The 24,216-nt window shown below is 43.1% G+C and overlaps 3 protein-coding genes across 6 annotated transcripts; 2 read left to right on the top strand and 1 right to left on the bottom strand.

Annotated features, from left to right (window-relative positions):
* Positions 1-278: 278 nt before the first annotated feature.
* On the top strand, positions 279-9,249 carry LOC116699731 (semaphorin-4E). 3 transcript variants are annotated; one of them, XM_032532451.1, is made up of 16 exons: positions 279-710; positions 825-882; positions 1,977-2,285; positions 2,434-2,579; positions 3,885-3,947; positions 4,039-4,137; positions 4,247-4,346; positions 4,449-4,559; positions 5,418-5,569; positions 5,756-5,934; positions 6,042-6,198; positions 6,387-6,609; positions 7,214-7,329; positions 7,476-7,633; positions 7,715-7,767; positions 7,933-9,249. In XM_032532451.1, exons 3-16 carry the CDS (start codon positions 2,177-2,179, stop codon positions 8,598-8,600), a joined length of 2,334 nt encoding a protein of 777 aa, XP_032388342.1. In that variant the 5' UTR covers positions 279-710; positions 825-882; positions 1,977-2,176; the 3' UTR covers positions 8,601-9,249. The 3 variants fall into 3 exon arrangements, with proteins under 3 accessions (XP_032388342.1, XP_032388343.1, XP_032388344.1); XM_032532453.1 differs by having other exon boundaries at positions 288-541; XM_032532452.1 differs by lacking the exon at positions 825-882.
* Positions 9,250-9,892: 643 nt separating this feature from the next.
* Positions 9,893-17,986, bottom strand: LOC116699730 (cactin). Of its 2 annotated transcripts, none has more exons than XM_032532449.1 (10): positions 17,648-17,986; positions 15,052-15,652; positions 14,092-14,187; positions 13,852-13,997; positions 13,590-13,752; positions 11,820-11,934; positions 11,553-11,745; positions 11,340-11,462; positions 10,853-11,187; positions 9,893-10,592 (listed from the first exon to the last, which is right to left on the bottom strand). In XM_032532449.1, exons 1-10 carry the CDS (start codon positions 17,950-17,952, stop codon positions 10,102-10,104), a joined length of 2,568 nt encoding a protein of 855 aa, XP_032388340.1. In that variant the 5' UTR covers positions 17,953-17,986; the 3' UTR covers positions 9,893-10,101. The 2 variants fall into 2 exon arrangements, with proteins under 2 accessions (XP_032388340.1, XP_032388341.1); XM_032532450.1 differs by having other exon boundaries at positions 11,343-11,462.
* Positions 17,987-18,803: 817 nt separating this feature from the next.
* Positions 18,804-24,064, top strand: LOC116699736 (ubiquitin-conjugating enzyme E2 R2). Its single transcript, XM_032532459.1, has 5 exons — positions 18,804-19,600; positions 19,769-19,855; positions 19,991-20,088; positions 22,003-22,137; positions 22,258-24,064. The coding sequence occupies exons 1-5, from the start codon at positions 19,415-19,417 to the stop codon at positions 22,472-22,474; spliced, it is 723 nt and encodes a 240-aa protein (XP_032388350.1). The 5' UTR covers positions 18,804-19,414; the 3' UTR covers positions 22,475-24,064.
* The last annotated feature ends 152 nt before the right edge of the window (positions 24,065-24,216 follow it).

Here is a 24,216-nt window from a genome sequence, read left to right as displayed (position 1 = left end):
CATATAAAATCTAAATTTCTAGTGACTCATGTAACCTGAAGGTCTATATTTCATAAATTACATTTCAATGTATAATTAGTCTGTGCAATACATATTTCTGCAGGTGCAACATCATTTTGTAATAATGTTGCTACAATACCATCATCATAATATGATCATTTCAGAATGAATAATTAAAATTCATCCATTCATAAGACCCCATGCAGGACAGACAACGCCCACAACACACCACTACGTTACTACTCCTGTTGGGACATGTTGCTCCGATAAAAAGGAAAGCGTGCCAACGTAAGCTTAACACCTCCAGCTGCTTATTGTCTACCTCGCTCATCTGGAATCAGCTGTGCTCTCCACCGAGAGACAAATAAATGGGTAAAACTGAAAATTTAAGCAGAACTTAGACCCGCGTCTTACGCTGCCCCAACGGTTTCAAGGGAGAATACAAAAACTGCGGGGCCAACCGGAGCAGCAGCCAGTCATTCAGAGCCTTTTCACCGCGGGATGTGAGCGCTGAGTCCCTCTACAATAACGGTTGACTGCTGTGACTTTGAGAGGACCCGACAGAGACAGACCTGCTTCTGAACTGTTACAGGCGGTTTTTTTCTCCTGAAGTCTGAGGTTTAAAGAAGTGAAAACCTGCCGCGTTTCTACGTCAAAGGAAGTTGCGAGCTCGCGCGAAGTTTTTTTTCATCTCAGTGTACGTTAGCAAGGTGTGTGTATGTGGGAATTACACGTCTCAGCCGTTTAGAAATATTCTGAGTTAGTTTTACTGCCAGCTTGTTAGTTAATGAAGAGGTAATGGTTTGGAAATTACGTTTAAACAGGTGTTGGGACTAATTTTTTAATGGAAGCTTCCGCGGTCTTGGGCGTGTCGGAGAGCAGGTAAGTGATTTACTTTGATGGGAGTGTGTTGTTAGCTAGTTAGTTGGTTAGCTCGTGCACTTTGGCACTCTACATTTGTTTCGGCTTTTGGGGAAGTTTGAGCAAAAAAACCACACTATTACATGTGGTAAAATGTACTTTAACAAAAATGATATTCTAAATAAACAATTATAACTGACACGCTGTCTCTTAAATTGCTCCGAGGGGCATTTTTGACTCGACAACTGATTTTAGACTAACTTTAATGCGTCAAGCTTAACGTGTACACTCTTGCTAACGGGCTTGCTTTTGCCAGGAGACATTCGACGCATTAATGTAGTTAAACGCCAAGGGTGTGTGTGTCTCTCTCTCTCTCTCTCTCTCTCTCTCTCTCTCTCTCTCTCTCTCTCTCTCGGCCCCAGGGCTAAAATATCTGAAACATCTTATCAAGAGTGTATACTCTGACAAGCAGCAGCTCATCATCAGTCACACACAGACCTGTCTTGGGAAACAAGCACCGGTAGGCTACACACCCTCTTAGCAGGTTGTGGTCACACTGCTGGTCAAAATAACAGAAAACAGCAACTGTTCCTACAATTACAAGTGAAGCAAATTCAGGTTAATTTTGTCTCTGTTGCTAGGCTTACATGGGTTTAGTGGTAAGCACAAGTCAAACCGACATGTTTTCTGTTGGTGTGCGTGCAACTAAAATGTGCAACAGCTCTTGCAACAAAACAATTGGTGCAAGACTTCATCTCTCATCCACACCAGTCTTGACACTCTCTGTGAATCTCTTATTGTGTGCTTGTGTTGGTGCTGCAGGAGAGCTGAAGTTGACATCCCTGCACCCTGCTGAATGCCTTTCATGGCCCTGCATTAACATCACTATGGCACTGGCAGAATTACTGCCGCGCTGACTTTAGCTCACGCTGCCCTTTCTGGCTATGCCTTTACCCTTTTGCTTTGTCTCTCTCGCTTTTGTTTTGAACACATCTTAAATGTTTCTCTTCACATGTGGTTTTCTATTTTTTTTGTGTGTCGTGTAGACATAATTTGAAGCTTTTTTTTCTGTCAGGTTAGCGTCCGGTGAATTGATTGTGAAATGTCTCTTTCAGCCCTCCTCGGCTTTGTGTCTTTGGTCTGTGCCATCCATCTCATCATGGACAGCCTGCCGTGCGGGGCCAGTAAAGGGGCCAGTGCCCTTGAGTCAGCACAGACCTCATCACGTCATAGATGCCACTCACTCACTTTGCCCCTGTATGAGTGACTGTTAAGGAAACAATAAAGCTTAAATTCCTCTGAACAAATAAAAGCCATGCATCTGCTGCCGGCCCTCTGTGCCTTTTGGCTGCTACCCCTGGCCTTGGCGCTGGAAGAAGACTCCCCACTGGACTGTGTCCCCCGTAGATCTGTGCCCTACCATAGTGAGTGTTGCTACCAGTCTTGTGTAACCTTGGCTCAGAATGTGTCAACTTGTGTTGGCTCATGTGGTTTGATTACGTTTGGGCTGACTCATTGGGAGACGGGGTTTAATCATTGCTGGTTGGTTAATCAGTCGTGTTCTGTGTCTAGGGAACAACGCTCACCTGTTTCACGAGAAGGGAGTGTTCAACTACTCCACCATGCTGTTGAGAGAAGATCTGGACCTGCTATTGTTGGGTGCCAGGGAGGCGGTGTATGCTCTTGACCTCAACAACATCTCCCAAAAACTTGCTTCAGTAAGAACACAAACATTAACAATGCAATTACACTAGTTCTATAGTCTGACATTTCTTATCGGAGATTTCTTGGCCCAGGGCTAAGAAATCTTTAAGAGCAAACGTATGCATCAGGCCAGGAAACCAACCAGCTTTACTGGAAGTTATTTGCTGATTTCAGCTGTTACACCTCCACTTCAGTTACATTTGCATGGACATTTTACTTGCTTCTCTACACTATGTGCGCATGTATATTTGTACATACTATATGTATATTTTATTTATTTTCTCAAACTGTTATTATTATTAACTATAACTGTTTTTTGTTTAATATTTATTGGTTGGAATGGGAAGGATATGGGTGATTTTGGTGTGATGGAGAGCTTTTGTTTTTGTTTGTCAGTATGTGCCTATGTTTGGGGTGTATGTTTTTATTTTTATTATTCCCCTCAAGCTGTTTTGTTAATTGTCTTGTCTAAATGTGAATGTACTGTATATTTTCTTTGCCTTTTAAGGACCCCCTCGAAAACGAGATGTCACATCTCAAGGGATTATTCCTAATAAAGAATTTCTTCTAACTTTTTTATCAACCGAACAACTGCTTTTGTTTCTTTAATGAAGGGTGTAAATGGTGCAAGGTGTTGCTTTGGTAGCCTAATGGTTACAGTAAATATCACTTCACTATCAACACTTTCTTTATATTAAAACCTTTTACAACTGGAGGTAGCCTATACATCCAAGTACCTGAGCATTAGCTCTGTTTAGCATTCCCACTGTGGATGGTACGCTTTAATGTAGGCGTGGTTGTTACCGGGTGGTAGGAGATGTTTTACAGCCATGTGCTGAGAATCAAGCTGAAAAACATTTTTAATCCTCACTGCTCCGTCCGGATCTCGCTGTATTTCCTCTTCACCAACGATGCAGAGGATGGTCTCCACCAATAAACAGACTGCAGTGTTTCTAGCTCCACCTTTTAGTAACGGATCAGTGTGCTAGGCATGTCAACAAAAGGGTAACGAATAAACAGGACAGAATGGAGCAGTTCTAATGATGCTCTCCATCAACTTTTGACTATGGGAAACGCAAAAATAGCCGTAATGTGTAGCAAACTGAACTGAACCGGACTGCATGGTGGAAATGAGGTCATGCTGTCTCTGGTTTGACTCCAGCCAGGCAATTTTTGTTGCATGTCATCCCTCTCTCTCTCTCTCTCTCTCCACTGTCAAATAAAGGCATAGTAAATGCCAAAGATAGAACAGAAAACACTTCAACTTAAAAAAACTAAACAGAAACATTGAAAAACTCAATTTGTTTTCCCTCTTTTAGGTTAAATGGGAAGTGACGCAAAAGCAAAATGATGATTGTAAAAACAAAGGAAAAGATCCTGAGGTGGGTCCCTTTTAAGCTTTTTGCTATTCCATCTGTATTGCACATTGGGCAGCTGTCATTGCTATTTTATTTTTTTAAATTCAATTTACAGACTGAGTGCAAGAACTATATCCGGATCCTGCATCAGACACAGGACAACAGGATGTTTGTGTGTGGAACAAACGCGTTCGATCCCGAGTGTGGTTACATGGTGAGACGTGCTCGCTTATCTCAATTTATATTCCGTTTATTACACATAACACATCATAGTGTGTGTAAAATAACTAGGGTTTAAAGTGCCTCTGCGTTTGCCTGTGCAGTCCTATGCCGATGGAAACCTGACTCTTGAGAAGAAACGAGAGGATGGCAAAGGAAAGTGTCCATTTGATCCTTTCCAGAGATATGCCTCCATCATGGTTGGTGAGTAGCAGTTATACAAAAGATAAAGAATTGAGGAACAGTTCATATAGCAGTTTTCTTTTTTTAATTTGCATCTCTGTGTCTGTGGTCGTGTCTTGCCAGAAAACAGCCTATACTCAGCCACTTCAATGAACTTCCTTGGCTCTGAACCCGTCCTGATTCGCAGCTCTCCTAACTCCATACGCACGGAGTTCAAGAGCTCCTGGCTTCACGGTGAGACGGGATCGTATGTAAGAGGGCTGATTTGACTCTGTTTTGCTTTAATGTCAATTTTGGCATATTTAGTTACAAGTACAAAATTTAGCTTGGGTATGAAAGAGATTCTACAATTGGACAAGGTTCCCTGTAACTTGTGAATGCACGTTTTATGCAACATGAACACACTACAGCAGTCAACACAATAAAGTGCAACTGTACAGACTCTACAGTCTGAGTGACACTTCAATCACATATAGTGAGGTGAGAGGTCAAGGGACCCCTTTAAAAATGTAAAAATGTAGCCTAACTTTGGAGTGTTATTCCCTTACATAGGGTTGGGCGGTATACCGCGGGATCTTAAAAATAGCAACGGTATCAGTTTCAATACGTCATTAAAAAAAAAAATACAATTCACTTATATAGGAGACAAGGATTAAGATAAGAGATATATAGTTACTATTAAGGAGACAAATATAATTTAGAAAGAGAGAGATCACGGTAATACCATATACCACGGTAAAATAGGGAAGAGGTTTGACTGTATCAAAACTTGGCCCAAACTCTTCCCTTACAGACATGCTGGCATGGCGTAGTACCAATGGATTCCTTAGGTCTTCTAGTTTCATATGATACAGACCAGAGATGGATTCTGGATTGTATGAATCGATATCAGATCATTTACAGTCCTAGTATTAATGGTGTGCAAAAAGCTCTGCAGATCCAAAAATCAAGTTTTTTTTTGTGATGCCGTGTATACTATCAAATGGGAAAAGTAACTACAATCACATGCTGAGAAATGTTTTTGAGCCGTTTTACTTTAGTGATTTCTCATCCGTGATGAGTCAACGTTTCTTCTTCTTCTCTCTATGCCAGAGCCCAACTTTGTTTCCATGGCTCAGATGCCAGAGAGTCACATGAGTGAGGAGGGAGATGACGACAAGGTTTACCTGTTCTTCAGTGAGACGGCTGTGGAGTGCGACTGCTACAACAAACTGGTGGTTTCCCGTGTGGCCCGCGTCTGCAAGGTGAACAAGAGTTTATTCTGCAGTCACTTATTTGTCGCGGCTCCATTTCCCAAAACGACAATACCTTATAAACAGCACTTCCTCAGTGGCGCTCGCACTGCCCTTTCCGCTGCTTGATTGTGCATCCCGTTTGTCTTCGTGTTTTTCCACTTACCAGTGTTGGCATAATGGGGTCTGTACTCACAGGGGGATCTCGGAGGTCAGAGGACCTTGCAGAAGAAATGGACATCCTTCCTGAAGGCCAGAATGGACTGTCCAGTGCTGGAGTCTCAGCTGCCGTACGTTATTCAGGACACTTACCGCTCGTGTGACCCACACCAGCCCTGGAAGGACTGCTTGTTCTACTCCGTCTTCACACCACAGTCGTACGTTTGAATGAACAAAGCGGTTATTTGTGTGTGTTTCTTGGGGTCTCTTTCTCCTTAATTGCTTTGGCACACCACTTGGCTCACATTTTCTGTGTGTGTTTCAGGGACACATCAGACCTGTCTGCAGTGTGTGCGTACCGCGTGTCTGACATCAGCAGAGTGTTTGCAGAGGGGAAGTACAAGACCCCAGTCCCCGTAGAAACCTCTTTTGTTAAGTGGGTTATGTATAGCGGAGATGTCCCCGTCCCTCGGCCTGGAGCTGTGAGTCTACCCACTATTCAGTGTGCGTGCGTGCGTGTGTGTGTGTGTGACAAAACTCAGAAGGCAACTCTTTTTTTTTTTTCTTTTTTTTTTTGTACGAGTCCCAGCAAGAAACTGATTCCTTTTGTACACTGACTCCGTTGTTCTCGCCTTTCTTTTCCTTCCCTTTCCTTCACTTTTCTCGCCAGTGTATAAACAATGCGGCTCGTAAAGTGGGTATAACTCAGACCCTGGACCTCCCAGACCGGACACTTCAATTTATCAAAGATAGGCCCCTAATGGACCAAGCTATCCAGCCAATAGGAGAGAAGCCTGTGCTTGTGCGAAAGGGAGCTACATTCACACGCATCATAGTGAACCAAGTGCAGGCAGCAGATGGAGAGAAGTACCGTGTGATGTTCATAGGCACAGGTATGTGTATCAGCGCAACCCACTGCCACCATGTATGTTAACTATTATACCATCTTATTAGTCTGTGCTGTATTAACGCCTTCCTCATGAGAGAGTGATATAGTTTATTTCCTATTTTATTACTGCTTGCTACTGCTTTGCGTGGCTGACTGGTGTTAGTGTCGTGAACGTGTCCTGATGCTCGGCTTCTTACATTAACTGGAGCTACTGGTGTTGTGGAATCTCTGCTAGTGTCCGGATGCTTTCTGCAGCTACGCATGGCATACAAAAAAATTATATATCTGATCTAGCTGTATGTGTGGTGTCTTTTTGATTACAATGTGCATATTTAAACCTGCATTAATGTTTTTTTGTTTATTGCGTCTTCCTGCCATGGTCTAAAATCATCTGACCAAAGGACTACGGTTGGAAATTAGCCGACTGGCTAACACTGGCACATTCACACAAATGTTGATTCATGTGTTGTCCTTTTTTATGAATAAAAAAATACAATACAAAAAAAATACAATACACGTCCTGTGTATATTTCACTTTGCTGCATTTGATAACTTGACATCAGTGGCAAGAAGGTAAATATAGTATGTTTCTGTTTCTATACGTAAAGAGGAAGGCACATTGCTAAAAGCAGTGAACTACGATGGAGAGATGTTCATCATAGAGGAAGTGCAAATCTTTGAGCCCCCAGAGCCAATCAAGATTCTGAAATTCTCTAATGTCACGGTAATTACAAAGTCTGGCCTAGCCAAATTAGACTCATTACTTTTATATCCCTATTCAAGTGTGTTCATAGTACATTACAGTAAAGCACCTGCATACAGTAAGGGCCAGTGCTCTGTGTTTGTGTGGGATGGATCCACTGTGTACAGGGTCAGCTGTATGCAGGCTCAGACCACGGAGCAGCACAGATACCACTGGCCACATGTGGGAGGTCCTCATCCTGTATCGACTGTGTTCTAGCCAGAGACCCCTACTGCGGCTGGGACCAGACTCTTGGGAAATGTCTTAACCTTGCTAATTCACAAAGGTAGGCGTCTGTCCCAGCATGTAGAGGAAGCAGTGTTGTGATCTGTCGAAATGAAGTTTCAATAATTGTCTTTTGCTTTAGAGAACTAATCCAAAGTGTGAAAGGGGGGGATGCTTCTCTGTGCCCACATGCTGGTGAGTTAGTGCATACTATCACATAACCAAAAGTTATTCTGAATAAAAACTGAACCTGGCAGGGTTTACACTATTTTCTACTTCTTAAACTTGAAATAACCATATTTGATGTTGATTGTTAGTTGTTGAAATGTATTATGTAAAGGACCCCTGTTTTGTTTTCAGATCCTGTGAAGCCTATGAATCTGACCATCTGGCTCGGCGGAAACCGGAAGCTCGATTGCCCTTCGCCTTCCACCCTGGCAAAAACCAGTTGGGAGCGGGAGGGCAGCCCTCTGACGCCTTCGACCCGCCTTCAGCTTCTACGAGACGGACTGCTCATCCTCAATGCCACAGACTCGGACGGCGGTCGCTACCGCTGCCTGTCTGTGGAGCCCTCTAAAGCTCACGAGTACACAACCACTGTGGCTGAGTACCAGGTTAGCATGGCTTCAGCAGAGTCTAAGGATGGGAGACTGATTCTACCCCAGGCTCAGAAGGATGGCCCCTCTGTGGCTGGACTGCAGGCCGTAGTCGGGCTCCTGGTAGTTTCCCTTCTTGCCCTTTTGGCTTGGAATTTTTACAAAGGCCACCTACCGCTGCCCTGGAACTGCAGAAAGAAGAATAGAGAGCAACCCCAGGAGGCTCATGAGCAAGGCGGTCTGAACACCAGCGTGACCTACCAGGATGCACTGAGGCCTGCACTGGCAGAGGACAAGCCCCTGGTGTCGGGAACAAACAACGGCGGTAATAACAACCACACCGGAGGAGAGGCGGCATTCAGCGCGGCTGAGGAAGAGAATGACGGCCCAAAAGTTGTTCTTTCATCTCTGCAGTATATCGATGACGAGTGACATTTGAAAATGACAAGCGCATTACTGTGTTCAGTTCTACTTTTACAGTCTATAGCCCTATTCTCATGCTACTCGTATTACCTGGAGACCTCTAGTAATTTGGAATAATTACCACGGTCATCTAAGATCTTTAATTTACCAGGTAAAGATTCCACCTCAAATGACCTACCATATTTTGCCAAACAGAGCTTGTGTGATGATTTTAATGACCCGCAAGTCTTCATCTCAGGGTCCATTGGCTGCGTTGGGGAATTGTAACTTTAAGTTGGACACAAAACATCCAGTTGTAATACAACTTCAGTACCACTAAAGTTTGAGAAATGGGAATGCCCCAAACAGTTTGTTTCTAGTCAGAACTACTGGATTTGTCAGTTTTTATCATTTGCGTTGAAATCTCGTTAAAATATTCTGAGGGGTTGAAAGAAACACCACACAATTCTATAATAGTTATTTGTACAAGAATGAAAGATACTTGAGTTTCTGCTTTGTGTAAATTTAAATGTTTTAGCTTCCTAATAATTGTTGTGAGTCCTAATATCTTGGAACGATTTGTATGATTTCGCAGGGAATGTACAATAACTGATATTGAGCCATTTGTTTTTTAACCACTAGCTGAAAAAGATTCTGTTATTAAACCTTTTCTACCTTGTGTTGTTCCAGTGACTCTAAATATAGCCAACATAGTTTACTAGTTTTCAACGTGACTGAACTTGCCAAGAATGTGAAGAACAGCTGTGGAAGGAGATACCTGCAGCGATGAGTCATAGTTGTACTTTTGGAAATGTGGATTCAGTCTTTCTGAACACTGACCAACTTTCAGATATTCAGTGTTTTAACTGTAACTGGAAAATAACATGTTTCATTTAATGTTTTAAATCAGTGTTTACAACAGATATTTCAACCTCTGTTTTCAAAAATAACATGGTGCACACCTGTCAGTTTTCAGAAAAGTGTTTGGTTACATGTACCCGTGTATATATGCCGTCAAGAGCAAGCCAATCCTGTAGGTGGCAGTGTAACGAGAAGCTCAAGCCAACGGCAGCCAATCAGAATCCTCAAAATAGCAACAACAGCAACGAATCTTGAAATCCTCGGCTGCCTAAACCTCCAATTTGTTTCGGTTTACTTGGAAACAAAGATTTCTAAAATCTCCAATCTGGCCGGAGTCTTTAGAAACACTCGTTTTCAGAGGCAAATTAGGTTTGTGTGTAAACGAAGGAAAATGTCTCCGATAATCAAAATAACCGTGTACGTGTAAACAGGGCCTGAGCCATTAACCAGTGGCAACTTGCAAAGAGTAAAAATGAGGAAAAAAAACTTTAATGTGTAATTTTCAGATTACATTACAATTAACTTTTTCAGACAACAGTACAGTGATTTGTTGCTTTGACGAACTGCTGTGAGAGAGCAGCTAAAAAAACTTCAACAACCTAGAGACTGCACAGCCTTTACAACATAAAACCCAGTGCCTGGGGCTTTGGTCCGTCCTGGTCTCTGGCTCCTATCTCCTGTAGCGGTACCTCTTGAAGTGGAACCACAGCTGGAAGATCCCGTTGGCGAACTGACAGCGGAAGCCGTGTCGGTGGGAGTACTCCCACTCCCTGTTTACAATCTTAAAGGCAATGTCCTCGTACGGAGGGCCAGCGTGGAACCTCAAGATCCCGAAGTCCTTGTTGTCGGGACTGGGCTCGAGGAAATACTGCGGGGTGGAGCGCTTTTCGATCAGGTCCGGGTAGAAGATGTTGAACTTGTAACCCTGGACGATCTTGGGTGGAGGGTTGTCGAAGTCGTAATGTGTCTGGTTGTACTTGTTCCACTCGAAGCCCGTGTGGACCCTGTTGAAGAAGCGAGGTTTCCTGGGACGGTATTTGTCCGCCCAGAGGTACATCTTCCCCGTGACGGGAAACTCCACGCTGAACTGGGCCTCGTCGTTGCCCATGCCCTCTTTGGCGCGACGTACAAAGGCGTCCTCTGCGCTCTCGTTGGCGTCCCCTGTTCGAGAAGAAGAAACATTACATATACCTCACATACTCAAAAACACAAAAATTGGTTGGCTTGAAATTGACTGCTACCCCACGGAGGACTGGTGTTTCTTATTTTTTCTTTTAATGACATTTTTCATGATTTTTCTCCTACCTGGCTACATGATTTACCCTCTGCAGGCACTACTTTTTTATGTTTGTGTCTGATTTGGAAGCTTTTTGTGTTTGTGTGTTGTTTCGCAGTGTGTCTGTGGGTTTCTAGTCTCGTACCGGTGACTTGCAGCTGTCTGCGTGCTAACTCCAGCCGGTGCGTGTCCTCCTCCGGCGTGATGGTGTGCGTGTCCAGCGGCAGCTCCGAGGACGTGAGCAGCGTGGGACTGTAGCGACCGGAGTCGTACTCCGCCTGGCTCTGCTGGATCAAATCCTCCTCCGTTAGCACGGCCTCCACCACCTCGCCCTCCTTCTCGTCGTTCTTCTTGTCGCCCTTCTCTCCTCCCTCCTCGTCTGGGTTTCCTGCTGTGGAGGTTGATGGACCTGGCTCCTCTTCATCCTCTTCTCTGTTCTTATTTCTTGTGGATGGACCAGGCTCCTCTGCTGTGGTCCCCCTTTTTTTGAAACACAGAAGTGAGAATAAACAGTGGGAAGTGAGAGCTGAACCTCAGGTGACTGTCACCTGACAGTATGCACAGTAACTTTCTGACCCGTCATAGAAACACGTTTCAGGATGTGTATTGTGCGTTGTTTTGAGGTAACTTACTCGTCATCCTCGCTCCTCGGCTCGTCTTTGATGATGGGGAACAAAGGCTCGCTTTCCACTCCTTGTTCCTGTTTCAGCTTGAACAGCTTCTGACGGAGCACATCCTGGTGTCGCTCCCTCAACCTGGGACATTACATTTTTAGTTTTACACTGGCCACTACATAGATTACAAGCCATCCATGGAACTATTACAACAGCAAAACACATTGGTACCTTGCTCTGGCCATGTAGACTCGGACTTGCTGCAGCAGACTCTCCCAGTAACCGATGTCGAGGTTGGACCCTCCAGCCCGAATCTTAGTCTCAATGTTCAGGTGCAGCGCCTGCAGCTGGCTGTACGTCTTTCCTTTGAACACCGTCTGGACATCGATGCTCACAGCCGTGTTGATGCCCTCGCGGCGATCACCTGAGAATCAAAACGATAGTCAGATGGTGCAAATGTAACTTCCCGTGTAAAACAAAGCAGGGAAAAGGGAGTACCTGGTCCTTTCCCAGAGGCCTCGAGCTTTCTCAGTTTGCTGATCTCGTCCTCGGTGATGGTCGTCATGTCCCTCCAGAAGTCCACGTTCTTCCCTTGCTCCAACTCCATGTACACCTGCCGGCGCAACAACACTCAGTCAACCATATGCAGCTGGAGCTCTTTTGAAGAATAACAGTTGTTAACACATGGCATATGTCATGTTTAGGGGCCTGCATGAGAGAAATCATTCAGTTTACACTTTGGGCTGGGTGATCATTCCAGATCAATGTCTGCATATGACTTTTGTGCGACATTTTGTATTCACGCGTTCACCTATGTGCAATTTAACCGAGAAAAAAGTGAAGCATTTCAAATAATTTGATTTACTTTGGGATTTGGAGCTCTTAATGACAGGTAAAAGACAACAGCAGACAGATCTGCATCGGGGACACTAAAATGTACAACATTGTTGATTGTTTAGGTCATAATTTGAATGATACTGTCATAACAGCAATTCTACATCTAATGGCTTCAACTTGCACAATTAATGTTGAAATTATTTCTCACTTAGACCAGATGCTAAGAACGTGACGCAGTACCAATCACAATCTTGAGTTGGTTCATTTTAACCTGACTTGTGTTTTATGTGACTTCATACTGAAGCACCCATATTCTGCTCATTTTCAGGTTCATAATTGTATTTTGAGGTTGTACCAGAATAGGTTTACAGGGTTTCAATTTCAAAAAACACCATATTTTTGTTGTGCTGCACATTGCTGCAGATCCGGTTTTCACCCTGTGTGTTTAGGTCTCTGTTTTAGCTCCAGAGTGAGACATCTCACTTCTATCCTATCTTTATTGGGAGCTGCACATGCTCAGTAGCTCGGTAAGAGCCCATCAGCTAGATAACTGTTTCTCCAGCTTTGGTCAGTCCAAGGCAGGATTAGCTGGGAGACGTCTTCTAGACCAGGGACACTTGTGGAATACCTGCACAACAGGGACAGGAAGTAGAACAGGGACAGGAAGTAGTTCTTTTGGAGATTATGGTCAACTAGTGGCTGTTGGAGCTGTGTTTTGCCAATGACAACGAGCTAGCATGCTACGGTTAGCCACCTCGTCTCTAGTGACGTAGAAAGCTGTGCAGATGTTGAACAGCTCCCCCGGAGACTGAAGACAGACGACGTTCAGAAGCCGGGTCTCACTCAAAACACCATGGATAGTTTTTTTCCCAAGTTTGTATGTGTGTGGAAGCACCAGAGACACAAAAAGCTTCCCAAATCCCAGAAAAAGTGTTTTTCATAATATGGGCACTGTAACCCTTGTATAGTCTTCCTGTAGACCATGAAGTTCCGGGTCCAAATATCCAGCAGTTTTGGCGTTTTTTTCTATGCTTTTGACACTTTTTAAAATGTTTTCTTCAAACTTCCTTTCCATACATGGTCAATAAACCTAATTTATATGACATTATACCTATTTAAAATTTTTTTTTCAAATGCTCTGAAACTGAATAAAAAAGCCCAAATTCAAAGAAAGTAATCATTAAATTTAACAAAGACCATCCATGCAGCCATGTTATTTTTTGGGCATTTTGGTTCTTCTGATATTAAAAAACTTCGAAAACAGGTCTAATTTTACCCCGAGGACAAGGGTTAAGAGTTTTAAGATCTCTAAGGTGCACTTGTTTGTGTTACTAGATCTCCCCTTTAACAGCGATCTTGTGCAATTGGAGATCTTCCAAGATCTATATTTGTACAAGGCAATTAAACTGGAATGGACACACAACCACAGACCTTAATGTCCTCCAGCAGGTCGTCCATGTCAGTGACCGTCAGCCCGTTGAGAAAGGTATAAGGCTCGTGCATCTCCACGGCGAGATCGTCGTCTTCTGCGCTGATGTACTTCGCCAAAAGGTCGATAGGCTTGGCACGACCATCCCGGATTCGGATCTTAGACCTGGACACAGAATCCGTAAAGTTGAAGGAGCCTGGAACTTAACTGACAAAACAAACCCTTGGGATGGAATCCACTCATTGTTGATGCACACACACACACCTTAGTTTGGCCTGATGCAGATGGAAGTTGTCTTCCTGTTCAGCCCAGGTCTTGAAATGCTCCGCCTCCTTCTCTCTCTGCAGCATCTCCAGCTCCGTCTCTCGCATGGCCTTCTCTCGCTCCCTCTCCAGACGCAGCTGCTTCACCTGTATATGCAAAGGTTGGTATGATTATTAAAGGGCTGTTACTGATATCCCTGTAACCTCATACTGCCACAAAACACCACCCCGCAGCTCCTACCTTCTGCAGCTCTCGGCGATTCTCCTCCTGAATACATTTATTCCTGTCTTTGAGATCTTTCTCTCCCAGATGGCCAATTCCTTTCTTATCCAACGCCTGAAAAATTACAGTCAAAAAATCTTGGATGAGTTACAATACTGAGAGCTTGGTTATGACAGGTAGCTATTAGAAAATTCTGACACTGCGGCTAAATTTGAATTAGAGCCCGACCGATATATTGACCTGCCGATATAGAAATAAATGAATGTTTAAAAAATAAAAACGGACGGTCAACCATGTTATGAAGGTTGGCATTGCATAGTTTGTCCACCAGAGGACGCTCTACAACGTCCCTGTTAGTGATGGCGTTGCATAGTTTGTCCACCAGAGGACGCTCTACAACGTCCCTGTTAGTAATGGCGTTGCATAGTCTGTCCACCAGAGGACGCTCTACAACGTCCCTGTTAGTGATGGCGTTGCATAGTCTGTCCACCAGAGGACGCTCTACAACGTCCCTGTTAGTGATGGCGTTGCATAGTCTGTCCACCAGAGGACGCTCTACAACGTCCCTGTTAGTGATGGTGTTGCATGGTCTGTCCACCAGAGGACACTCTACAACGTCCTTGTTGGCAACACTGATTTTTTTTTTTTTTATGTTTTTGTTCAAAGGACTTTTAAGTTTCATATCTTAAGTTTGTATTTTTATACATTTTATTGTCAGAACTTTAATATATTTTAATGTTCTGTTGTGACAATAAAACAAATTATATTCTTTTAGTGAGAACTCATATCTGTCAAATCTGTTTATGTTTTTTTTTTGTTTTTTTTAAATCTGCCAATATATCGGAAAATAGCGGATTTTTAAATAACCAAATATTTGTGTTGTATCGGCCTTAAATATCCTTCATTGGTCGGGCTCTATTTTGAATACGGTTTACAATGACAACTCATCAAATGCTGTTAAACGGCTCTCCACTTCACCTTCTGCCACTTGAACGTGCCCAGTAAGTTGTTGTCGCCGAAGGGATTGTCTGCGTTGGTGTACCCCATGTACTCCTCACTCCAGCCCATCTTTTCTCTCCTTTTCTTCTCCTTTGCTTCCTTCTTTGCCAGCCTTCTGGCCCTTTTCTCTTCTGGTGTCTCCAGAGCTTTCATCATCTCCCTCTGCTTTTTCTTATCCTCCTTTTCTTTGACCACGCGGCCCCCGTGATCCGACCCGGAGCTGTCGGACGACTCGGGTGAACTGGAGCGCTGTCTGCCTTTGTTTCTGTCGCCCATCTCTCTGCTGCTTCTCTCACTCCGCCCTTGTTCCCTGTCTTCACTCCTCTTCCTGCGCTCTAGGCTTTTGTCTCTGTCGTTTGTCATTGCCCTGTCTCTGCTGTTGCTCTTCCGCCTCTCCCTGTTCCTATCTCCGTCTCGCTCCCTCCTCTGTCTGTCTCGGCCTGGACTCCCTCTGTCAGGACTTCTCCGTCTTCTCCTTTCTCGGTCGCTGCTTCCATCGCGGGAGTCAGAGCTGGACTGGGACCGGTTCCTCCTTTCCTCCTTTCTCCCCCTCCTTACTTTGGCATCATCTGAATCAGAACTGAGACAGAAAAGGTGTTTTAGTACATGTTTGCTCTTAGATGAGCAACCATGTAGAAATACATAATGTGACAGAGTGAATGTAAGAGGAAAAATGCAAAAAGCTGCCCTGTGTATTAGAGTCAGTAGGTTAGCTCTAAACCCTGGAAAACCTAGATCCAGATCCACCAGAAGCTCCTTGACGTTGACCTGGCTCACATATTCAAGGTCTTCTTATTTACATTTACAGTGGCTTGCATAACTTTTCAAACCCAGGCTAAAGTTGACTAAAAGGAAGAATAAAAAAAAACATTGTTTGGAAATTGATCTTAATGCCTTAATTCAAAACAAATTAGAAAAATCCAACCTTTAAGGACACCAATTTTCTTAGTGAATGAATAATGTATTGTAAAGAAATAAATGTTCTTCCTTAAAATACAGGGGGCATAAGTATACACCCCCCTATGTTAAATTCCCATTGAGGCAGGCACGTTTTTATTTGTAAAGGCCAGTTATTTCAGATCAGGATACTATGCATCCTGATAGTTCCCTTGGCCTTTGGAATTAAAATACCCCCCCCCCCCACATCATCACATACCCATCACCCTACCTAGCGCTAGGCATGAGGAACTTCCATAAGATCATCTCATGCAAATCAAAGCTATTTTAATTCCAAAGCCAAGGGAACTTTATCAGGATGCATAGTATCCTGATCCATGAAATAACTGGCCTTTAATAATAAAAATCTGCCTGCCTCTATGGGAATTTAACAGAGGGGGGTGTATACTTATGCCCCCTGTATTTTGAGGAAGAACATTTATTTCTTTACAATACATTATACATTCACACTTATGCAAGCCACTGTATGTGTTATACCAAATCCTTGCCTATAATGTATGTTGAATAAACGAAGAAAGGTTGCAGGCTTTGGTGCGATAAGCAGAGCAAAGGTCTCTGTAAAGAGGAAAGTCGGTATGATGGTTTTAGGGTGCAGTCTGGACTCAGATAGACAGTGTCACAGAAAAACACACCTATCTAGTTTTTCAAACTCTGTACACTTGATCAAAAGGATTTGTTTAATACTCCTACTTTGTATGTTTTAATTGTGTTATTGATGGTTTTAAATAGTAGTAGTAGATTATAAAGAGGTAAACTAAAGCAAATTGACATCCATGATGGTGTGGTATGCCTGTTGGAGAGCTTTAGTTGCTGAGAGGTCTAACTATAAGCATGTTACAAAGTACCAAGAATACAGTGGGACACATGGGCTGGGATTTATTTGACCTGCTGTGTGAATAATTACATTCTCGGATTACTGTTATAGCAGGTCGAATCGGGCTGTAGTAGTGCAGTCTGTAGGGAGTCGCAGTTCACCTCCTGGCCAAGGTGCTCTTGAGCAAGGCACCGAACCCCCCTCAACCGCTGAGGGTGCCTGTTAAGTAGCTGTAGCCTACTCACTCTGATTAGTGCATGTATAGGACCTGACGTGTGTGTGTGTGTGTGTGTGTGTGTACCTCGGGCTTGTGTGTATTGTGTAATAGCAACGTGTAAATTGTAATTTCCCCATAGGGGATCAATAAAGAGTATACATTTTAAAATTATTACTATTATTATTATTAGGGGTGGCCTAGGGGAGCTGGTTGGGAATCGGAGGGTTGCTGGTTCAGGTCCCCATACGGACCAAAGCATGGTGGTGGACTGGTAGCTGGAGAGGTGCCAGTTCACCTCCTGGGCACTGCCAAGGTGCTCTTGAGCAAGGCACCGAACGCCCACCTGCTCGGGGCTCATTTCCATGGGCAGCCCCCCCCCCACTTTGACATCTCTCCATTTAGTGCATGTATAGGTACTGAGCATGTGTGTGTAATCCAGGCCTGTGTGTAATGTGTGTAATAATAACAGAGTGTCAATTGTAATTTCCCCTTGTGGGACTAATAAAGGATACATTAATCTTAATCTTAATTATTCTTATGAAAATACTCCAACCAACCATCTAGCACAAGACGGCAAAAGCTGTTACCTTGATGATCGACCGCTCGAATGGCTCCTGGGACGGTTGGCTCCCCGCCTCCTGTCGCTCTCCGAGCCGCTCCGGGTACCTGGACGGTCCCGGTGTGGAGGCCGACGTCGGTCCGGAGAGCCGTCGCTGGAGTTCCCGCTGCCCGACCGCTCCCGGCCGCGGGCGGGTCTTTTCGCATCCAGGGAGCGACTGCCGCCTCTCCTTTTCTCCGGAGATCGAGACCGAATCACCCTGGACCTGTTTCGCCGATCCCGGCTCCGACTTCTGGACTTGGACTGAAGCCGACGTCGTGTTTTGGAATCCATCACGAACTGGCGGGGTCCGAAATGCACTCTGTCGCGTAAATAAGAGGTAACAAAGAAAACGTAGTGATGATATCCGCGATAGAAAAATAGTTTGGTACAGTTTTATTATTATAAAGAAATAACAAATTTACAAAAAGTAATGGTCGGACTTCTAACCAAAATTTGGACAATAACCAATATAACAGCTCTAAACAAACATGTATTTCAATAGGCACCTTGGACAGTTGCATACTGTTGTTCTTGTGTTCTCTAAATAAAGTATATAAGAATATATACACACACACTACAGTGTAAAGTATACTTGTGAATGTGTCAAACATTTGATAAAGTAAGTGGACATTCATGCCGGACTCTAACACACTTACCCTTATTTAAAAAAAATTGGTAGTTTGTTTCAAATTCTACAGGCAGCAGAAAGCCATAAAGGGGCTTTCTACCAAAAGGCGCACATTCTAGACGTCACGAGTATAATTTGAGAAAATGTAGTATTAATAAAAACCACTTGTTTAATGGTTTTTATAGGACACGGCACGTATTAAATCAATTTAACAACATATAAATGTTTTATTTTGTCCAAATAATGTCCGAGTGAAATTAGGTCAAAGCTGCTTTTCAGAAACACAACAACATTCGTGTTTTCGTGACGTCAGGAAACTGACAAATGTAGTTGTCCATATTCCCTCTTACGTGAATAGTTCAAACAATAATGGTAACAGCTCAACCAGTTCCTCGTAGTTCACATTTTATTTATATAGTCGTGTATTATTGTACGTCATTGTGTAGCTTCTTGCTCACTTTTTACGGTTAAAAGTCATGTTTATAGACGCGTGGACTACAAATCCCAGACAACGCAAGGCGCCGTTGCCTGTGTTGAGGGGATCCGAGAGTCCTTTCAGCAACATTCTTCTTTATCCAGTCCTTCTGTTAGGGCGATATCGGCTACATTTCTGACTATTGTCGTTAGAGGTTTTGTTTTCTAGCATTTCAGATCAATAGCTGTGTTTTATTTTCTAATTTGACCCTCATAGGTAGTTAGAAAGTATTCGCGCCACGGTAAACTCGTCTTCAGCTGGTCCGTCAGGTACAGCTTGTTAGCTAGCTAGTTACATTAGCCAGCAGCTACCAGTAGATTTACGGCTTATATCCGTGCCTGCCCTGCCAGGTAACGTTAGATAAACTAAAGCTGGATGCGTTGGTCCGCCACAATGGTTTGGTCAGTTAAACAATTTCAGAGCTTTGACATTAGTAAATAATTTACCTCATTTCGAGACAAAACAACGCAACCTTTGTGACTTGGCCCGTCAGGTTTGGCCTGTTTCATTGTCTCCGAACGTCGACAACAGACAAGTTGTTATTCAGTGTCAGTGGGTTGTTTGGCTAGTTAGGCTAACTTAGCCGTGTTCGCGTATACAAAACCGTCAGCTGTCGACTCGAGATAATATTGAAAGCCACCCGGTTTGATATGGCGCAACACGACCACACTCATGTTGCCAGTTCCCAGAAAGCACTCATGTTGGAGATGAAGAGCCTTCAGGAGGAGCCCGTCGAGGGATTCAAAATAACACTGGTGGACGAGGCTGATATGTACAACTGGGAAGTCGCCATTTTCGGACCCCCAAACACTCATTACGAAGGGGGGTATTTTAAGGTAAGAACTTTTTTTTTTTTGTCCGAAAGGTGGGAAATTGTCACATCTGGCATGTCATTAAAACATAGACCACGATAAACACTTAAAGTCTTTCAGTAAAATATGCCATATAGTAAACTGTAGTACTACACTGCACTACCAAATGTAAAGACCTGTTGTTGGCCCCAGGCTCGGATCAAGTTCCCCATTGACTACCCATACTCCCCACCTGCCTTCCGGTTCCTCACCAAGATGTGGCACCCCAACATCTATGAGGTGACGTATCACACCCTGATTCTGTTATATAATAGGAAATGTGATGCATTTTCGTGCCCTTACCACAATTTAACATCCTTCAGTTGTCATATGATGCATCCCATATTGAAAGCACTTTATTTCCTCTGTTTTTAGAATGGAGATGTGTGTATTTCTATATTGCACCCTCCAGTGGATGACCCGCAAAGTGGAGAGCTGCCTTCAGAGAGGTGGAATCCCACCCAGAATGTCCGGTTAGCACACGCCCTCATATCTCTCTTCATGTGTCTCTCCTTTCTGGTTGCCTCCCTTCTTTTCTTCTCTCAACCACTTGAATTATTGACCTTATTCCATGCCCTCGTCACATGACACATGTCTTCAGTAGAGTCTCTTCAGACATTGAATTCAAATCTGCTTATTCAGCATCACATGTGTAATGTGATCTGTTTTTAGCCAGCCCTTTATATGTTGGTGTGTTGTGCAACATTTGTAGACCTACAAAACATGAATGGGTTACACCATCTGTGTAAATCGTAAAATAGCTCGATGGTTTTCTTTCAACTAAAGTGCTTCATGGTGGATTTGTGTTAGCTCATCATTTCTTCCCAAATAATTTACTAAGCAATCATTTATTAAGGGCACCCACATCAGGAAATCCTCCATCGCTGCTAAAAATAAAAGCTGCACCTGAACTGAGCTCACGTAACTCGGCCACAAAGAAAATCTTTCTAAGTAATGTGTAGAGCAAATCATACATTTACATTTTATATGAGCAAAATTATCAAGGCTTTATGTTTCTTTTGTAAATGAGCGCACAAAGATGTCGGAATTCAAAGTATAATTTCTAGTATTGATGTGAATAAGTCAAATAGGTGATGATAATAACGTTACAGAGGCACAAAACTAATAACTAACTACGCCCTCGGTAGTAAACAAATACTTAAATGAACACCTCTTTAAAAGTTACTGGCCATTATACAATTCATCAAGATAGAATATGTGGCAGAGCTGTTGTACTGGATTGCATTAGATCATTCATGTGTACCTAATAGTGTCAATAGAGTGTATGTTCATCTATTCACACTAGAGATTTTTTTGCTTACCGATTGTGATACCTGAACCTGCGTATCATCCGATACCAGCGTGTCATATATTTTATTATGTTTTAACAGCTGATTGCTTCTATCCCTGTATGGATGTGATATGATTTCTTTGTTGTCGGCCTGGCTCACGTTAAACTCTTTTGTGAAACATGAACAAACACGAACAATGAACGCCAACGAACTTTTTTTTTTAATACCGTTTGACAGTTAGTTATAACAGAAAAAGAACACAAATAAACTACCTTAACGTAGGTTTTCTTTAGGGCTTTATTGTTTGGTATTGGTGCATAAACTCCAGTACTTCCCGATACCAGTACCAGCGTTTTAGGCAGTATCGGAGGCGATACCACACTACAGCTGAAAGTACTCATCAATGATTTATTAGTTGTCAAAACTTTATTTTAAACCTCCTATTTAGCACAAATGGTATATAAACATTTAGTTAATAGTTTATAGCACACTGTAATGTAGTTGTAAGCAGATATAAATATTAGATTTAACAACTAAAACTACCTGTATTACTGCTTTTATTTTATTTTTAAAAATTTTGGGGGGATTTTAGGCCTTTTATTTATAGGCCTGCTGAAGAATAAAAGGGGAGAAAGGGGGGGGACATGTAGCAAAGGGCCGCAGGTCGGAGTCGAACCCGCGGCCTCTACGTCGAGGAGTAAGCCTCCTATAAAGGCGCCCGCTCTAGGGCGTCCCTCTTACTGCTTTTTAATCTGCAGTTGATTTTATTCATTCTCTAATAACTATTCCATTGCTTTGACTTTGGTTTCATCATCCATGTGAGTTGTTTGGGATTACATATTGTATTGCTTGTTGTGCACCATCAATTTCTTTAACGTTGTTTACCTTTAGTCGAGGCAGATCTTAAATCATCGGCCTCGACTGGAAAGCACTCTGGGTCAGCTTAAGTTGTTTTAGATATATATAAATTAAAATGACTTGACATTTGGTAATCAAAGAAATAATTAATGTTTCTGTCCTGTTCAAAATTGCCACGTTACTCATCTCTGGAGAGTGTGTTGGGTTTTTAACGCTCGCCTTTGTGTTTGCTTCCAGGACCATTTTGCTGAGTGTGATCTCGCTGCTGAATGAGCCCAACACCTTCTCTCCTGCCAATGTGGACGCCTCCGTCATGTACCGCAAATGGAGGGACAGCAAGGGCAAGGACCGGGAATACGTAGAGATCATCAGGTGAACAGTCGCACTTTATTGTCGTCACTTACAAAAGCCTTTCTCACAAGACTGGACCAAAATTTGAAGAGCTACTTTGGCAATTTTCATCGTAAATATTCTTGTAATGTCTCCCTTTAGGAAACAGGTATTGGCCACCAAGGCGGAGGCTGAGCGCGACGGCGTGAAGGTGCCCACCACGCTGGCCGAGTACTGCATCCGCACGCGCGCCCCGGCCCCCGACGAAGGCTCCGACCTCTTCTACGACTATTACTACGACGACGACGACGACGACGTGGAGGGCGAGGACGGCGATTGCTGCTACGATGAAGACGACTCCGGCAACGAGGAGTCGTGACATGCTTTTTTTTATGGCATCCCCAATCTAGCTGACAAACGCTAGCCGTTGTTCAGTCCGGGTCGCCAGAAGTTCTTGGTTTGGAAGAACTAAAACCAATCGAAAAGAGCCGTTTTTCCCTGACTCTCTGAATTATTTTCAGAGGCAAAAATCAATGCATTGTTGTGTAAGGGTCAGACCTGGTCAAAATTTGCACCAGCACAAAAGTCACCAGTTTCGTCAGTGCAGACGTTATTTCATTATCACCTAAAACCTTACTTTGAGAGAACATTATTAATCCTTCTGAGTTGTTCAGTCCCCTGTATGATTATAGTATTGTGGGGTTAATACCACTTTTACCAATAGGAACATTTGCACTGGTGTAAACACTTCCAAACGTTGCTCAGCCTCTCTCTTGCATATCTGTAATTGTAACTCGGTGTTGCTAACCAGTAGTTGGTCTCAGTGACTGACAGAAGATTGAGGACTTCAAGCAGCCTGTTTGTACTGAACAATCTACTGCAAATCCATTAAATCAGACCTTTCCAAGTTTAACAATCTGTCTTGCGTTGATATGACGGGATGTCACAGGACGTCACAAAGTTCTTGTGCATGCCAGAACATTGTCGGGGACCCTCCTTTTTTTTTTTTTTTTGGTGTCCCTTTTCACTGATGGACTGTATCCCTTCATCATGATCTGTTTTCAGCTCGCTGAGAAGAAAAACGTTTTGTTGAATGAGATCCCAGAGAACTTTTCTATCTGGAGGACCTACTGGCAAGCCGAGTCAGCGGGAACAGTTTTTGGTAACCAGAAATCGATCTTTTGCTGTGTTTCCTCTGGTTACTGTTGGATGTGTTTCTCTTGTCAATCTGAGTGTGGGGTTATGTTATTTGAAGTAGGTCAGATTTAAGTGTGCGTAGAGGTGTTTTTCAGAATTGTATTTCTCCTCAGGTTTGCTCTCTGAGAGGCCTGGCGGAGTCAAAGACCTAAAGCAGTGGAAAGAAAGCCCACAACCTTTTCTGACTGTCTGTTGTAAGCTCGCCTTTGTTTTCTCATTTGCAGGCTTTGTTATTTCCGTCTCTTTCTTTGGTTAGAAATTATGCCTGCAATATTTTGCTTGAGAATGATTTTATGTGACGCGATTATTAGGTTTGATTGGAGAAAAAAAAAAAGGCTTCTGTTGGAAAAGTGTCTGTCAAAAGGTGTAGGTGTTGCAGTATCGGTCAGGATTATCAAAGCCGTTCAGCCTGGACGTAGACAACAAGGCTGCCGTGTTATATTTTCATTTCTATTGTTTGTGTCAGGGTAGATAGATGGGGTTTGATATCATTTGTTGGGTTTGTTCGGTGTAGTTTTGCATTAGCAATATTGACTCTTTTAATTTACTCAAATTAGGACTATATACTGAATTTCTCAGGATAATGAGTTACATATGATAAAACAATTAAGACAAGCAACTAGGGTACAAAATGAGCGGCCATCCACCAGCCAAATGCTGGCTAAATATGCAAGTGGCTGGTTGCATTGCTTCACTCATCAGCCAACAAGAGATTTCTCTTGAGTGGCTGGTAAAATATCAACCTTTACAAGCCGTTTGGCCGGTGGACAAAATCAGGACATTTTGCCCTCTAAGCAACTATCTCCGTTATTTAAAAAAAAAAATTTGCAGAGTTGGTTGTCGGCCTCAAAGGGAACCATGATGAAATGCACATGTAGCTTATATGGATTGTCACCATATTGTTTTATTCACCCGTGTTTTTTT

The sequence above is a fragment of the Etheostoma spectabile genome, chromosome 12 (assembly GCF_008692095.1).
Source record: "Etheostoma spectabile isolate EspeVRDwgs_2016 chromosome 12, UIUC_Espe_1.0, whole genome shotgun sequence".
Classification (NCBI taxonomy): domain Eukaryota; kingdom Metazoa; phylum Chordata; class Actinopteri; order Perciformes; family Percidae; genus Etheostoma; species Etheostoma spectabile.
Note: the sequence above shows the minus strand (reverse complement) of the source record. Positions and strands in the feature narration are given on the sequence as shown.